The sequence below is a fragment of the Bubalus bubalis genome, chromosome 16 (genome assembly GCF_019923935.1).
Source record: "Bubalus bubalis isolate 160015118507 breed Murrah chromosome 16, NDDB_SH_1, whole genome shotgun sequence".
In the NCBI taxonomy this organism is placed as follows: domain Eukaryota; kingdom Metazoa; phylum Chordata; class Mammalia; order Artiodactyla; family Bovidae; genus Bubalus; species Bubalus bubalis.
The window spans coordinates 33,051,407-33,068,705 of NC_059172.1; the positions used below are offsets into that span (position 1 = coordinate 33,051,407).

The 17,299-nt window shown below is 46.8% G+C and overlaps 1 protein-coding gene across 2 annotated transcripts; it reads right to left on the minus strand.

Annotated features, from left to right (window-relative positions):
- Positions 1 to 1,959: 1,959 nt before the first annotated feature.
- Positions 1,960 to 12,825, minus strand: LOC102390454 (folate receptor alpha). Of its 2 annotated transcripts, none has more exons than XM_025266461.2 (5): positions 12,705 to 12,825; positions 5,923 to 6,134; positions 4,782 to 4,970; positions 2,475 to 2,610; positions 1,960 to 2,342 (listed from the first exon to the last, which is right to left on the minus strand). In XM_025266461.2, exons 2-5 carry the CDS (start codon positions 6,070 to 6,072, stop codon positions 2,062 to 2,064), a joined length of 756 nt encoding a protein of 251 aa, XP_025122246.1. In that variant the 5' UTR covers positions 6,073 to 6,134; positions 12,705 to 12,825; the 3' UTR covers positions 1,960 to 2,061. The 2 variants fall into 2 exon arrangements, with proteins under 2 accessions (XP_025122246.1, XP_006064768.1); XM_006064706.3 differs by having other exon boundaries at positions 5,923 to 6,096; positions 12,705 to 12,797.
- Between the last annotated feature and the right edge of the window lie 4,474 nt (positions 12,826 to 17,299).

Below are 17,299 nucleotides of genomic sequence, written 5' to 3' on the forward strand. Positions count from 1 at the left end.
AAAGATCAGTCCTGGGTGTTCATTAGAAGGACTGATGTTGAAGCTGAAACTCCAATACTTTGGCCACCTGATGTGAAGAGCTGACTCATTGGAAAAGACCCTGATGCTGGGAAAGATTGAGGGCAGGAGGAGAAGGGGATGAGAAAGAATGAGATGGTTGGATAGCATCACCCACTCAATGGACATGGGTTTGGGTAGACTCTGGGAGTTGGTAATGGACAGGGAGGTCTGGTGTGCTGCGGTTCATGGGGTCACAAAGAGTCAGACACGACTGAGCAACTGAACTGAACTGGACCATAAAGAAGGGTGAGTGCTAAAGAATTGATGCTTTTGAATTGTGGTGCCAGAGAAGACTTAGAATCCCTTCAGTTCAGTTCAGTCACTCAATCATATCCAACTCTGCAACTCCATGGACTGCAGCAGGCCAGGCTTCCCTGTCCATCACCAACTCCCTAAGCTTGCTCAAACTCATGCCCATTGAGTTGGTGATGGCATCCAACCATCTCATCCTCTGTGGTCCCCTTCTCCTCCTGCCTTCAATCTTCCCCAGCATCAGGGTCTTTTCCAACGAGTCAGTTTTTTGCATCAGGTGGCCAAAGTATTGGAGCTTCAGCTTCAGCATCAGTCCTTCCAATGTATATTCAGGATTGATTCCCTTTAGGACTGACTGGTTTGATCTCCTTGCAATCCAAGGGACTCTCAAGAGTCTTCAACACCACAGTTCAAAAGCAACAGTTCTTCAGTGCTGAGCTTTCTTTATGGTCCAGCTCTCACATCCATACATGACTACTGGAAAAACCATAGCTTTCACTATATGGACCTTTGTTGGCAAAGTAATGTCTTTGCTTTTTAGTATACTGTCTAGATTGGTCAGAGTTTTTTTTCCAAGGAGCAAGCATCTTTTAATTTCATGGCTGCAGTCACCATCTGCAGTGATTTTGGAGCCCAAGAAAATGAAATCTGTCACTGTTTCCATTGTTTCCATATCTATTTGCCATGAAGTGATGGGACTGGATGCCATGATCTTCGTTTTTTGAATGTTGAGTTTTAAGCCAGCTTTTTCACTCTCCTCTTTCACCCTCATCAAGAGGCTCTTTAGTTCCTCTTTGCTTTCTGCATAAGGGTGGTGTTATCTTCAGTTATTGATATTTCTCCTGGCAATCTTGATTGCCTTGGACAGCAGCGAAAAGATCAAACTAGTCAATCCTAAAAGAAATCAACCCTGAATATTTATTGGAAGGAGTGTTGCTAAAGCTGAAGTTCCAATACTTAGGCCACCTGATGTGAAGAGTCAACTCATTGGAAAAGCCCCGATTCTGGGAAAGATTGAGGGCAAGAGAAGGGGGCAACAGAGGATGCGATGGTTTGATGGCATCACCAACTCAATGGACATGAATTTGATCAAACTCCTGGAAATAGTGAAGGACAGAGAAGCCTGAAATGCTGCAGTCCGTGGGGTCACAAAGATTCAGACATGACTGAGTGACTGAACAACAACAGAATATAGACAAAGCATCTATACCTTATAGGAATAAAATATATAAAGAATTTTGGACAGTGTCCAGCAGATAGTGCTGTATTAGATGGTCTAGAGCTCTCTCAGTCACCCTTCACCTCTTTCCAGCCAGCTGTCCAGAACATGCTGTTCATGCTGGACACTTCCATTCCCCTCCCTTCTGTTGGAGAGCTGAGAAAAGGACAGAACAAATATTCCAGTTAGCCCAGGAATACTTGGGTCCAATTCAAATGATAAAGTCCTCTGCCTGGCTCTAGATTAAAGCTGCAGTGAAAAATGAAATTGAGAGCTATGAATATCCCCTAGATTGGAAGAATAAAGTTATTTGGCAAAATCATAGCAAGTATCAGAACTGAAAACTGAGTCTACCTAGTTTTAGTCGGTGGTACTGGAAAGCAAAAGTCACGTTTCCATTCACATTCAAATAACTTATGTGACACATGTAGGGTGATTGACTTTTTATTCAAACAGTTTCCACCAAGGAACAAACTGACTGTGGAGCTTAATGGGGCAGGGATTTCCAGGTGTCAAAAAATAATAGGAGCTCAACTGAGCAGCCAGAGCAACAATAAGAGCAGGCTGAAACGCAGAGGCCAGGCCTCATGGAGCCCAGCCCCATTCATGCTCTCAGCATAGAATCTCGCCACCTCCTCATTGGGGTTGTCCAGGATGGGGTCAAACCACATCTGAATGCAGCGGCCGCTGCCCCGGCTGTAGTTGCTGGCTTTGTAGGAGTGACTCCAGATTTCATTGCACAGAGCAGCAGGCGTGGGGAAGTAGAAGTCAAAGCGGTGGCAGGCAGCTTTCACCGGGCACTGGTTGTACCCTGTGGGGAGGATGGAAGTCTGTAGCCACTGGGTCCAGAATCACCTCTTGCTCCACCAGCCCCACGACTGCAAGTCTCCATAAACCCTTCCACACCCCCACCACCCCTTCCAAACCCCTGCCCAGCCCTCACCTGAGGTCCAGTCCCAGCCCCTGTGCCAGTTGCTCTTGCAGGTGTAGGAGGTGCGGCAGTCTTCCCACCAGCTCTGACAGTCCTCTTTGCACAGGGGCACATTCAGGATCCGTTCTTTGCGCCAGCTCTGATTCACCTGGGTGGGGAACCAGGGAAGGAGGGCTCTAGTCAGCCAGGGATCTCAGCTGCTACAGCCCTGATGGAGTCCAGGGCTGAGAGAGAGGCAATGACTCCACTGTTAACCAAACTCAGTTTTAGCTGCTCTCTGCTCAAAAGCCAGGAATCAATGGGACTTCCCTGGTGGTACAGTGGGTAAGATCCACCTGCCTATGCAGAGGACATGCATACAGCCCCTGATTGGAGAAGATCCCACATGCCGTGCAGCAACTAATCCTATGCTCCACAACTATTGAGCCTGTGCTCTAGAGTTGGAGAACTGTAATGGAGCCCAAGCGCCACAACTACTGAAGCCCTCGAGCCCTAGAGCCCGTGCTCCACAACTAGAGAAGCCACTGTAATGAGAAGTCCATACACTGCAACCAGAGAAAAGGCCACGCAGTAATGAAGACCCAGCACAGCCATAAATAAATAAATAAATAAAATTATAAATAAAAATATACATTTAAAAAAAGAAAAGCCAGCAATCTGGAGAGGAGTTAATTCATGTCCTGAGGCCAGCTCTAGATTATGTTCAGCCATGCCTGCTTTTAAAGGAGAAAAGGGGAAAGAACCTCAAGGAATCATTAAGGCAGGAAATTAGATTATGCATCGTTCTCCCTTGTGCACCGACTGGCTGACTTCAGATACCATATTGCCCAGCGACTTGCCTGCAGGTTTGCTAAGGGAGCTGTTGAAGGTACGGAGTTAATCATTTTTTAGCTACTTAAGTAATTCTTCATCCTTACTTTTTTAATCTAGGAAAAGAATCAACAGGTTAGGCAAGGCATGGTATCTATTCAGGAGAGCATAAGTCAGGAGTTAGGTTAAATTGCCTGGTGATTTCATCCCTATAATTAGGTTGTTTTAAGGTTAGAGGAACCAGAGATCAAATTGCCAACATCCATTGGATCATAGAAAAAGCAAGAGACTTCCAGAAAAACATCTACTTTGGCTTTATTGACTATGCCAAAGCCTTTGTGTGGATCACAACAAACTGTGGAAAATTCTTCAAGGGATGGGAATACCAGACCACTTCACCTGCCTCCTGAGAAATCTGTATGTAGGTCAAGAAGCAACAGTTAGAAGTGGAGATGGAACAACAGACTGGTTCCAAATCGGGAAAGGAATATGTCAAGGCTGTATATTGTCACCCTGGTTATTTAACTTATATGCTGAGTACATCATGAGATGCTGGGCTGGGTGAAGCACAAGCTGGAATCAAGATTGCTGGGAGAAATATCAATAACCTCAGATATGCAGATGACACCACCCTTATGGCAGAAAGAAAAGAACTAAATAGACTCTTGATGAAAGTGAAAGAGTAGAGTGAAAAAGTAGGCTTAAAACTTCAGAAAACTAAGATCATGGCATAGGATCCCATCACCTCATGGCAAATAGATGGGTAAACAGTGACAGATTATTTTGGGGGGCTCCAAAATCACTGCAGATGGTGACTGAAGCCATGAAATTAAAAGATGCTTGCTCCTTGGAAGGAAAGTTATGACCAACCTAGACAGCATATTAAAAAGCAGAGACATTACTTTGCCAACAAAGGTTTGTCTAGTCAAAGCTATGGTTTTTCCAGTAGTCATGTATGGTTGTGAGAGTTGGACTATAAAGCTGAAGAATTGATTCTTTTGAACTGTGGTGTTGGAGAAGACTCTTGAGAGTCCCTTGGACTGCAAAGAGATCCAACCAGTCCCTCCTAAAGGAGATCAGTCCTGGGTATTCATTGGAAGGACTGATGCTGAAGGCCACCTGATGTGAAGAACTGACTCATTTGAAAATACCCTGATGCTGGGAATGACTGAAAGTAGGAGAAGGAGAAGACAGAGGATGAGATGGTTGGATGGCATCACCGACTCAATGAACATGAGTTTGAGTAAGCTTCAGAAGTTGGTGATGGACAGGGAAGCCTGGCGTGCTTCAGTCTATGGGGTCACAAAGAGTCAGACACGACTGAGTGACTGAACTGAACTGATGGTTAGAGGGGAACAGAAATGGGCAAACAGGAAAGGGGCAAAAGAGGTGCTCCCACGACCCTCCTCAGACCAGAATTCTTGGAGCATCCCTGCAAGTGGCTGGGGGTGGGTCAGCTAGGGGGCTGTCCTCTGCTGAGGCTTGTGTCTGTGGGTCTGGTGCCCATACCTCCTGGATCCAGGGCCCCAGGTTAGGTGAGCACTCATAGAGACAGATGTCCTGAATAAAGTGGCGCTTGCATGCAGGCTCCATCTTGCCACAGTGGTCCCAGTCGAATCTGTACAGGCTGGAAATATCCTTATGGGCTTCTATGCTGGTGTTGACAGAGCAGCAGGCATTCTTCCTCCAGGGGCTGCACTGTTGGAGGTGGGGGAGGGGAGAGGGACTCAAGGGTGAGCCTTCACACCCAGCACAACCAGAATATTCCTGCCTTTCCCCTTCAGTCCTTGATTCCCCAACAGTCTTCAGAGAAATATCAGGTGGAGGGACCCTTTTTGGGGGACAGGGTTTTCCAAGACTGTGGGATCCCAGGGGTAGCAGTCATCACAACATTCATTAATTCAAATTTTTATTGAGCTCCTATTTCTAACCCAGGCGTTTTTCTAGGAACTGGGAACAAAATGAAAACAGCACTGGATAATTGCTTTGGGCAAAACAGGAGAGGAACAGGACATTTCAGTTTTCTGGAATGACCAGATTAAGCCTCTTTGGGAAGGTGATAAAAATCTGAAGGTGAGGAAGCAAGTTAAATGAACCACAACCCCAGTAGAGTTCTAATTACAGAAATACACAATGATCTTATGAATGAATGAAAATCCATGGCCTAGAATTTAGTATAAAAGCAGAATATTAAGGGGACTTCCCTGCTTGTCCAGTGGTTAAGAATCTGTCTGGCAATGCAGGGGATATGGGTTTGATCACTGATAGGGGAACTAAGATCTCCAAATGCCACAGAGCAACCAAGCCTGCACAGAGCAGCAAAGAGCCTGTGCTGTGGGGCGCAACGAAGACCCAACACAGCCAAATATAAACTTTTAAAAAAAAGAATTAAAAAAAGAAAATCAACCCCCTCCTTCCCCTCAAAAGGTCTCTCCAGGCCTGCTTCCTGATTTGAGTAACACAGAAACTCAACAACCGGGAAGCTGAGCTCTAGGCATTGTTCTGACCACACTGGGCACGCAGTACATGTAAAAGAGTCGATGCAAACTGAAGAAAGAGCTGTTCAGGGAACTTCCCTGCCTCCACCAAGGACGGGGGCAGACGTTCCCTGAGGCAGCTCTTCCCCATCCCAGATGACCCCTCGGCCTACCTGTCCATGTAACTTGTCCTCGGGACCTGGTTTTTCCTTATGGTACCTGGCATTCATGCAGACGTTGAGAAGCTGAGTCCCGGGCCGGGCTGCCCCCACAGCAGCCACACACACTAAAAGGCACAGCAGTGGTGTGATCTTCCAGGCCATGCCTGTCTCTGAAGAACCAATTTCCTTGAAGGCAGCGAGGAAAGTCAAAGTGGGTCCTCAGGCTGTTAATAATAAATTAGGAGGGTGGGTGGAGTCTAGGGCGGGATTGAGCCCTAGTAACTCTAATCTTCCTAGTCTCAGGAAGATTGGGATCAGACACAGCCTTTTGAGACAATACCTTCCTGGCTTTTCTACAAGGTCTTGAGGATCAAGTGGTGCAACTGACAGGTGGAGTTTGGGCAAAATTCAGAAATAGCCAGAAGATTGCCAGAGGTCCACAATCTCTCCTTTGAAATCCGTGAAGGCAAATATTTCAGAGTTTAAACTTTTAAGATTTGTTGGCTGAAATCACACACAGTGTAAGAGCTATTGAGTTGAGTGAACCACACATCTCGGTAGAAGGTTGCTTCTAGTCACAAGGTGAAAAAAAAAGGTACCTTTTTTTTTAATTGGAAGATAAAGTGAAAGTGAAGTCACTCAGTCGTGTCCAACTCTTTGCCACCCCACGGACTGTAGCCTACCAGGCTCCTCCGTCCAAGGGATTTTCCAGGCAAGAGCACTGGAGTGGGTTGCCATTTCCTTCTCCAGAGGATCTTCCCAACCCAGGGATTGTAGGCATTGTAGGCAGATGCTTTATCATGAGCCACCAGGGAATTGGAAGATAATTGCTTTACAATGAACTGACTCTTTGGAAAAGACCCTGATCCTGGGAAAGATTGAAAACAAAAGGAGAAAGGGGCGGTGGAGGATGAGATGGTCAGATAGCATCACTGATCCAAGGGACATGAGTCTGAACAAATTCCAGGAGATGGTGAAGGACCGGGAATCCTGGCAAGTTGCAGTCCATGGGGTCGCAAAGAGTCAGACGACTTAGTGACTAACAATAAAAACAATTGCTTCACAGTGCCGTGGAGGTCTCTTCTGTAAATCAACACGAATCAGTCATACCCTCTTTCTTGAGCACCCCCCGCCATTCCACTCCTCTAGGTTGTGTCAACTACAAATGGGCACTGAGCATTGGCAAGAGCCAAGAGCAGTGGCAGCGTCTGCACAAGGGCATTTGCCACCTGCCTCTGTGGAAATTGAGCCCTGTGCTGCTGCAGCTGTTGACCTTCAACACCCTCTGAGGAAGTTCAAGGTGGAATGTGCCCCAGGGAATCTGGTGGGACAGGTCTTTAGATAGTTAGATATCTTCAGGAGTTGATTTTATGATTCCAATCCTTGCATCTCCTCATATCTAGAGAAGCAATAAATCCCTTCATGGTGACATCAGATTCTCACGACTAGCAGAAAACTTCTTGTAAAGTAAGCAATTGATTGCATTAAACTCCTCCTTCACCAAAACCTTATATATTGACCTTCCCCGACTGCCTCTTTGGAGTAGTCTCTCAGAGCTATCTTCGGTGCTGCCTCCTAGGCTGCAGACCTCATTTTGCCCCAAATAAAGTTTAACTCGCAATTCTCAAGTTGAGCATCTTTTTTTTTTTTTTAATTGAAGGATAATTGCTTTACAGAATGTTGTTGTTTTCTGTCAAACTGCAACATGAATCCGCCATAGGTATGCATACATCCCCTCCCTTTAAGCTGTGCATCTGTTGTAGTTGACAGCTATCACAGAGTGCCAGGCTGGGCTCCCTGTGTTACACAGCAGCTTCCTGCTAGTTACCCGTTTTACACAGGATAGTGTACGTAGGTCAATGCTAGTGTATCAATTTATCCTACCCTTTCCTTCTCCCACTGTGCCCACCAGTCCATTTTCCACATCTGCATCTCCAGGTCGTCTCTGTAAATAGATTCATCAGTACCATTTTTCTAGACTCCATATATATGTGTTAATATACAATATTTGTTTTTCTGTTTCTGATTTTGTTCTGCTTAATAGACTCCAAGTTCATCCATCTCTCTACAGTTGACTCAAATTTGTTCCTTTTTGTGGCTGAGTAATACTCCATTGTATATATGTACCACAACTTCTTTATTCATCCATCTGTCTATAGATGTCTAGGTTGCTTCCAAGTCCTATGTGTGTGAAAGTCGCTCAATCTTGTCTGACTCTTTGCAACCCCATAGACTATACAGTCCATGGAATTCTCTAGGCCAGAAGACTGGAGTGGGTAGTCTTTCCCTTCTCCAGGGCATCTTCCCAACCCAGGGATCGAACCCAGGTCTCCCGCATTGCAGGCAGATTCTTTACCAGCTGAGCCACAGGGGAAGCCCATGCTTCAATGTCCTAGCTACTGTAAATAGTGCTGCAGTAAACATTGGGGTACAAGAGTTTTTTTGAATTGTGGTTTTCTCAGGGTTTATGCCTAGTAGTGGAACCATCACATGGCAGTTTTATTCCTATTTTGTTAAAGAATCTCCATATTGTTCTCTATAGTGGCTGAAATTAGAATCAATTTATATTCCCACCAACAGCGCAAAAAAGTCCCCTTTTTTCCACATCCTCTCCAGCATTTATTGTTTGTAGTTTTTTTTTTTTGATGACGGCCATTCTGATTGGTGTGAGGTGATAGCTATTTGTAGTTTTGATCTGCATTTCTCTGATATTGAACAATATTGAGCATCTTTTCATGTGCTTATTGACCCTCTGTATGTCTTCTTTGGAGAAATGTCTGTTTTAGTCTTCTGCCCATTTTTTGATTGGGCTGTTTGTTTTATTGATATTGAGCTGTATGGGCTCCTGTATTTTGGAGATTAATCCTTCATCAGTTGTTTGTAATTTTATCCCATTCTGAGGGTTGTACTTTAATCTTGTTTATTGTTTCCTTTGCTATGCAAAAGCTTTTAATTTTAATTATGTCTCATTCATTTATATTTGCTTTTATTCCATTACTCTAGGAGATAGGTTGGAGAAGATCTTGCTGTCATTTATGTCAAAGAGTGCTAAGCCTGTTTTCCTCTAAGAGCTTTATAGTTTCCAGCCTTAAATGTAAGTCTTTAATCCACTTTGAGTTTATTTTTGTGTATGGTGTTAGGAGGGCTTCCCAGGTGGATAGTGGAAAAGAACTCACCTGCCAGTACAGAAGATGTAAGAGACATGGGTTTGATCCCTGGGTCAGAAAGATCCCTTGAAGGAAGGCATGGCAACCCACTCCAGTATTCTTGCCTGGAGAATCCCATGGACAGAGTGGGATTCCCTGGTGGGCTACAGTCCATAGGGTTGCAAAGAGTTGGACAAGACTGCAGGGACTCAGCACGCACGCAGTGTTGGGAAGTGTTCTAATTTCATTCTTTTACATGTTGTGCTTGTTGTGCTCAGTCACTCCATCATGTCTGACTGTGCAACTGCAGCCTCCTCTGCCCATGGTATTTTACAGGCAAAAATACTGGAGTAGGGTGCTATTTCCTACTCTGGGAATCTTCCCAATCCAGGGATTGAACCCACATCTCTTGCATCACCTGCATTGGCAGGTTAGTTCTTTACCATCAGCACCCCCTGGGAAGCCCCTCTTTTACAGGTAGCTCTTCAGTTTTCCCAGCACCATTTATTGAAGAAGTTGTCTTTTTTCCATCGTATATTCTTGCCTCTTTTGTCAAAGATAAGGAGTTCCTTGTACAGCAAGGAGATGAAACCAGTCAATCCTAAAGGAAATCAACCCTAATATTCACCAGTAGGACTGAAGCTACCCTTTTGTGGATCTCTGCCTTGTTGAGGCAAAGGGGCTTGTGTAACCTGATAGAGCTATGAGCTGTGTCACGTATGGCCACCCGAGATGGACGGGCCATAGAGGAGGGTTCTGACAAAATGTGATCCACTGGAGGAGGGAATGGGAAACCACCCCAGGGTACTTGCTGTGAGAACCTTATGAACTGCATAAAAGGACAAAAAGATGTGACACCGAAAGATGAGTCCTCCAGGTCTGAAGGTGTCCAGTATTAACTTAAAAAAAAAAAACTAAGATCATGGCATCTGGCCCCATTACTTCATAGAAAACAGAGGGGGAAAAGGTGGAAGTAGTGACAGATTTCCTCTTCGTGGGCTCTAAAATCCCTGCGGATGGTGACTGCAGCCATGAAATCCAAAGACATTTGCTTCTTGGCAGGAAGGCTATGACAAACCTAGACCGTGTGTTGAAAAGCAGAAATATTACTTCGACAAAGGTCATATAGTCAAGGCTATGATCTTCCCAGAGGTCACATATCGTTATGAAAGCTGTACTGTAAAGAAGGTGGAGAACGGAAGAATTGATGCCTTCAAACTGCTGGAGAAGACTCCTGAGAGTCCCTTGGACAGCAAGGAGATCAAACCAGTCAATCTTAATGGAAATCAACCCTGAATACTTGTTGGAAGGACTGCTGAAGCTGAAGCTCCAGTATTTTGGTCATCTGATGTGAAGAGCCGACTGATTGGAAAAGTCCCTGATGTTGGGAAAGATTGAGGGCAGGAGAAGAGGGCATCAGAGGATCAAATGGCCAGATGGCATCACCAATGCAATGGACATGAACTTGGGCAAACTTCAGGAGATGGTGAGGGACAGGGAGGCCTGGTGCACTGCAGTCCGTGGGGTTGCAAAGAGTCGGACATGACTGGGTGACTGAACAACAACAACAACAAGAACTGATACTGTAGCTGAAGGTCCAATCCTTTGGCCACCTGATTCGAAGAGCTGACTCATTGGAAAAGACCCTGATTCGGGAAAAGATTGAGGGCAGGATCAGAAGAGGGCAACAGAGGATGAGGTGGTTGGATGACATCACCAACTCAATGGCCATGAATTTGAGCAAACTCTGGGAGATAGTGAAGGACAAGGAAGCCAGGCATGCTGCAGTCCATGGGATCACAAAGAGTAAGACATGACTTTACTGAACAACAAAAGGTCAGTGACTGAAGTCGCTAATGACTTACTCCCTGTAGATGGCAGAACGACATTCTTTCGCTGGCAATTTATCAAAGGTAATGCAAAATAAGATAATACAATTGTATGCACTCAGTGATCAAGCACATGTTCTATGGGGAAATAGCTACACTATTGGAATAATTAAAATAATAACCTCGCGTTCATTCTCAGATGAGATTTTGACAACAAATGACTGTGTAAAAGTTTACAACAGTATCTTAATTTTGGAGCTCCAAATGCAGATCTATGTTTTTTTTTTTTTTTTAAAGCCCTGCTTCCAGCTCTTTCCAGTTTCATTATTTAGCCACTCTCAGAGACCCTGTGACCTGGGGCAATGTCAGAGAACAAAGGCTTGGAGGTGGACATGAGCAACAGTTCACCTCCGGGGTCCAGGGTGGCTCCTGAACCCTGCCCCAGAGCTAGCCTCTTGATAGCATATCAATCTCCTGACCTCTCACACTGAGATTTGGGAGGTGCCTGCTCCCGCACCCCTCTGCTCACCAGGTGCCTGGTTCTCCTAAAACGCCCAGAATTCATTTCCCATGGCTCCTGAAGTTTATGCATCCTCCCTGCTCACAAAGTTGCCCTGCCCTCCCATTGCTCCCCATCTCCTAAAGAACTCCAGCATCGTGCCTGGGTCTCCTGGATGGGGGCTGAGCTGAGTGGCCTCCAGGCTGACTCTGCCCTAAGGGGTTGGGGAAACCTGGAATTAAATTCCCACAAAGCTCTCCTCATCCTCCTTGTGTCCTCACTTTTCACCCTTCCACAATCCAATATCCTGCTACACATGTTTATTGTTCACTGTTTAGGTGTTCATTCATTTACTAATTCATTCATTCCAGGATCCAATTATCTCTCCATGGACCCTGTCACTCCCTGATCTCCAAGAGCACAGGAGACATCTTAACTCTCGGAAATGCCACATGGTTCACAATCAGGTTCCTTTGGGAGCACAGAGTCTAACAGTTTAGAGCACAGGGTTTCGGATCCCAGCTCTCACACTCCCTCCACCCCCCCTTGACCTTGGGGGAAAATAACTCACATTATCTTGAGGCTTAGTTTCCTTACCTGAGGATTAAATGTAGGAGGGAAGCCCTAACAATCACAAGCCAACTGGGCACGGACTGAGAAATCACTTGGGAATGGGGAACGTGCCCCAAGTCACACAGTGCAGTTCAGTTTAGTTCAGTCACTCAGTCGTGTCGGACTCTTCGCGACCCCATGAACCGCAGCACACAGTAGGGACCACCCAAGTCCAACTCTGGACCCTCAAATCCAGGGCTCCTTCAGCTTTTGCCCCCTGTACCTTTGCTCTGCGGAGGCTCCCATGGGGTGACTAACAGACTCCTGGGGGAGTACTGGGAGGGCTGAGAAAGCCCTTTCTCCACTCAGTCAGTTGGCGATTCTTTTTTTGCTATGGCCTCTTTCTAGAGCCAGTGCTTTCTTCCCCTCCATGCCACATAAATCAGCCTGTAAGCCCCTCCCCATCTTCCTGGTCTCAGCTCAGATCTTGGTCCAGCTTGCCCCTCCCTTCTCCCCTCCCACCCCCACACCAATCATGACCCTGACACCACCACCCCTCCCCACATGGTCCCAGACTTAAAGCTCTGAGCACTCAGTGCAGTGCTGAAAGGCAAAGTCCTGGGTTCTACTAACTTATAGTTTAACCTTGGGCAGGCCCCGATTCTGCTTCTGGATTCTCTGCTTTTAGGGATCCTGCCAGAGTGGATCCTTCCAGTTCAGATCCTTTAGTGCTTTCTGGGAGTGCCCTAGGGTGTGTAGCTAACATACCTGGGAGGAACGCTGGCTCCTCATCTGGCTCAGGCTTTTCTGCTCTGCAGTCCCCCTTGCCTCACTCTAGGGGACAGAAGGGCTTAGTGGCCTAGGAGACGGGCCGTAGGAATGTGGCCCAGGAGAGGCTCTTAGGATAGGGCGAAGGCCACCCAGGAGTTAATTATTGCATGTGGGCTCCAGCCAGGCCTCCATGGGAGGGTGGTGGGTAGGAGTGTGAGGATTAATAGTACAGGCCCAAGGTCAATTACTGAGCCCCACTTACTCCATTTTCTCCCCTAAACTCAGTTCTGAGAAAACCTTGCAGCCTGAATTGCTGGGATCCTTTAAAATAATCTGCTCCACTTCTAACCCCCTCATCCTGTTTTACAGATAAAGAGAATGAGACCCAGAGAATCAGGACAGAGCTCATTGCAGGGCAAAGGCTGGAGCACAGGCTTCCAAGCTCCAGGGCACTTGAACAGAGTGTTGTTCTTGTTCAGTCACTCAGTCATGTCCTACTCTTTGCGACCCCATGGACTGCAGCATGTCAGGCTTCCCTGTCCTTCACTGTCTCCCTGAATTTGCTCAAACTCATGTCCATTGAGTCGGTAATACCATCCAAACATCTCATCCCCTGTTGTCCCCTTCTCTTCCTGCCCTCCATCTTTCCCAGCATCAGAGTCTTTTCCGATGAGTCAGTTCTTCGCATTAGGTGGCCAAAGGATTGGAGCTTCAGCGTCAGTCCTTCTAGTGAATATTCAGGGTTGATTTCCTTTAGGATTGACTGGTTTGACCTCCTTGCTGCCCAAGGGACTCTCAAGAGTCTTCTCCAGCATCACAATAATTTGAAAGCATCAATTCTTCAGCACTCAGCATACAGAGTGCAGAGTTCCCATATCCCCAGCTTATAGAGCCACTGACTCTTCAATCTCATCAGCCTCAGGCATCACCCACTTCCAGCTGTAAAATCACAGATATTCAGTTTACTAGAGCCTCCGTTGTCCCAAGGCCCTAGCTCCCCTCCCTTCCCCCATCCATTCACACAAGTCTACTTTCTCCAGCAGCCAACAGTCTGCTCTAATGTAGATTCCTCGCCCCCTACTCCTACCCCAGCCAGGAACAGAGCCTTCCTTTTTACACCCTCGGAGGCCAGGTTGCTACCACTGGTGGAGAAAAAGAAAAGAGGAGGAAGAAATAAGTTCAGGAGAGAACGTTGAGCTCTCTTGTGTTGAGGTGCTATGTGCAACGTGGTGTGAGGTTGTGGTAAAAGAGAAAACCCAGGGAAGGGTCCATGTTGGATGTGGAAGCCATCAGCCTACACATAGCAGCAGAAGTTTAAAGAATATAGGGCCTCAATACTGTTGGAGGACTTCACTGGTGGTCCAGTGGTTAAGAATCCGCCTGCCAATACAGGGGACATGGGTTCGACCCTTGGTCCAAGGAGATTTTCACATGCCTCAGAGCAACTAAGCCCTTGCACCACAGCTACTGAGCTTGAGTCCTGCAACTACTAAGCCAAAGCACCCTAGAGCCCTCGCTCCACAAGAGAAGCTATCACAATGAGAAGCCTGGACACCACAACCACAGAATAGGCCCTGCTCGCTGCAACTACAGAAAGCCTGAGCACAGCAACAAAGACCTACTGTAGCCAAGAAATTAACAAAAATTTTAAAAAAGGTCTCAGTTTAAAAAAAAAAAGTGCTTGTAAAGGGCACCGGTCTGGGCCCATGGAGCAAGGAAGTGGGGAGCTGGGAGCCAGAAGAGGCAGCTGGATTACTGGAGGAGAATCAGCCAAGAAGGAAAGCCCTATAGGCCTGCAAAGAAATTGACTCCAATGCGGGGAGGAGGGAAGAAATGGACTCCCAGGAGACCCCCATCTTGTGCCCTGCTTTCCCTCTCCCGCAGAGTGAGCCATTCCTGAATCTTGTGACAGACAATCTGGGAGGACTAAGCCCTCTGAACACCTGAGCAGGTAGAAGGCAGCTAGGACCCCCAGACATCCCTCCTGGCTTTACAAGCCCAACTCAGCCTTCTCCTGATTGGAGAAGCATGGCCATGTGTATAGGAATGCCCCAAAGCATTCTCCTATACACTCATCTAAGGGCTTTCCAGGTGGCACAGTGGTATAGAATCTGCCCGCCAATGTAGGACGCTCAGGAGACACCAGTTCTCTCCCTGGGTTGGGAAGATCCCCTGGAGTAGGAAATGGCAACCCACCCTAGTATTCTTGCCTGGGAATTCCCATGGACAGAAGAGCCTGGCAGACTATAGGCCAGGGGTTTGCAAAAGAAATGGACAGGACTGAGCACCCAAGCTCACGTATGTGTTCATCAGGATGGGCTTTCCCTGTCCCCCATTCTCTGCCCCTGCACCAGAAGTTGATTATAAATTGGACTTTATAGATGCTTTTGAACTCTGGTGTTGGAGAAGACTCTTGAGAATCCCTTGGACTGCAAGAAGATCCAACCAGTCCATCCTAAAGGAGAGCAGTCTTCGGTGTTCATTGGAAGGACTGATGTTGAAGCTGAAACTCCAATACTTTGGCCACCTCATGCGAAGAGCTGACTCATTGGAAAAGACTCTGATGCTGGGAAGGATTGGGGGCAGGAGGAGACGGGGACAACAGAGGATGAGATGGCTGGATGGCATCACCGACTTGATGGACATGAGTTTGGGTGAACTCCGGGAGTTGGTGATGGACAGGGAGGCCTGGCATGCTGCAATTCATGGGGTCGCAAAGAGTTGGACACAACTGAGTGACTGGACTGAACTGAACTGAACTGATAGTCCATCCACTCAGGAGTCATGTTTGACCCCTGAGAACTCAGGGGTTCAGAAGAAAAGACTGGCAAGTGGGAGGTGAGTTGGACCCATGAGTTCTAACCCATGAGGAGTCCCTGCCCTTGCTGAACCTCATGCCGAGCTCTGAATCTGAGACCCCAGTGCTCAGACCACCTGGCCAACAGGCAGGAACACAGTCAAACAGCCACTGTGAAGCCGATCCTGAGAGTATCCACCTGGATTACAAGCTTAATATCAGCCAAGTTAGCCGTCAGCATCCTTGTGGACCCCAAACTGAAGTCTACTCTGTGACCAGACAAAAATAACAGGAAGGTCTTTGGCCCTGCATGGGTAGGGGCTCTGGGCTGCAGGGAGTGGGGATGGGAGAAGCTGGAGCTTTTCCTGAGTGCGAGCCAGCATCATATGCAATTGCTTACCACGCATCCTCATAGGTGAGAAAAATATAGTTCCCAGGCAGCAAAGAGGGGCTAGGATTCAGAACTGAGTCTGATTCCAAGCCTGGTTTCTTTCATGAAGAAAGGAGAGCACTGTGAGGGCATCAGAGTCTGAGGACTGCAGATCCAGTGTTTCTTCTCTAGCCTCATTTCCTGCCCTTGTCCTCTTAACTTCTATCTTAGCCACCTAGAAATTCTCCTTGTGCTTCTATCACCTCCAAGCCTTTGTACTTCTTGAACCTTCTCCAGGAAATGTCATTCCTCCTGCCTAATCTGCTTGGTCAACACTACGCTTTCTCTGGAAACCTTCCCTCACCTTTCTGGGCTTCCACAGGACTGCGCCACACTCTGTGCTCCCCTGGAGCAAACCCTCAGCTCAGTGTGCTAAGAGTTGTCAGTTATCAGGTCTGTCTGCCCCCACCAGAGAGTACAAGGTACTTAGTTGCCTACGTGTCGGCTGACACAGCCAGAAGGCATCTGTTGACCGACAGACTGAGTGCATGGATTCCTTTGCTTCCTAAGCACCTCCTCTGTGCGAGACACTGACCCAGGGGATCCGACACAAAATGACATAGACACGGCCTTTGCTTTCATGTGTGTATGTTTTGTAGGGAAAGTCAGACAATAAGCACAGCGAATTGATATCTATACAAGAAGACCCGTGATGTGATGAGAAAGTACCCAGGTGAGAAGTTCTTTTGGTTGGGTTGTCAGAAGTCATTTTGTTGTGCTAAGTCGTGTCTGACTCTTTTTGAGGAATTAATCATAGGATGAACTCTAAGTGGCTACAAGAAGTCAGCCTGCAGAGTATCAAAACATTCTAGGAAGCTCAACTGAACACAGCGAGTCAGCCTGCAGAATATACAAGAACATTCTAGGAACCCAGAGAGGAGGGGACTTCTGGGCCACTGAAGGAGTTTGGTTTTTCCAGCAGATACCATGGGAAAGCATTTAAAGGGCTGGAGAGGGGGGTGTCACAAAAATAAAACATTTTTTTGGTATTTATTTTCATTTTTTAAAAAGCGTCCATCAGATAGTAAAACTCCAGGGTGAAAGTTTGATGATGAATAGGATATTTGCCATCCTCAAAATATCTACCTACAACATACTTATTAATTACAAAAGGGGGGAAAGTAACGGAGAAACCCGGCAGACCCAATCCCAACCAGTTAACGTCCTCAGGAATGGGCCAACCTGACACCTATGCCCCCCGCCACCACGACATAGCAAGAGCACACAGAATTGCTTTCAGGATATTCGTGTCCAAAATGCAGAACCTCAGTCAGATAAACCCAAACTGAGAGTTATTCTACAAAATAACTTTCAAAGATGTCAAGGCCATAAAAGAATGAACCTCCCTCCCTCAAATGTCCATCA

Coding starts and splice junctions, on each gene's coding strand:
- LOC102390454 (XM_006064706.3), bottom strand. CDS start 12,728: ATGAGGAGCCAGCGTTCCTCCCAG. Junction 6,097..12,704: donor GGAGCCAGCGTTCCTCCCAG/GTATGTTAGCTA, acceptor GCTGCCTTCAAG/GAAATTGGTTCTTCAGAGAC. Junction 2,343..2,474: donor GGGCTGGGACTGGACCTCAG/GTGAGGGCTGGG, acceptor TCCTCCCCACAG/GGTACAACCAGTGCCCGGTG.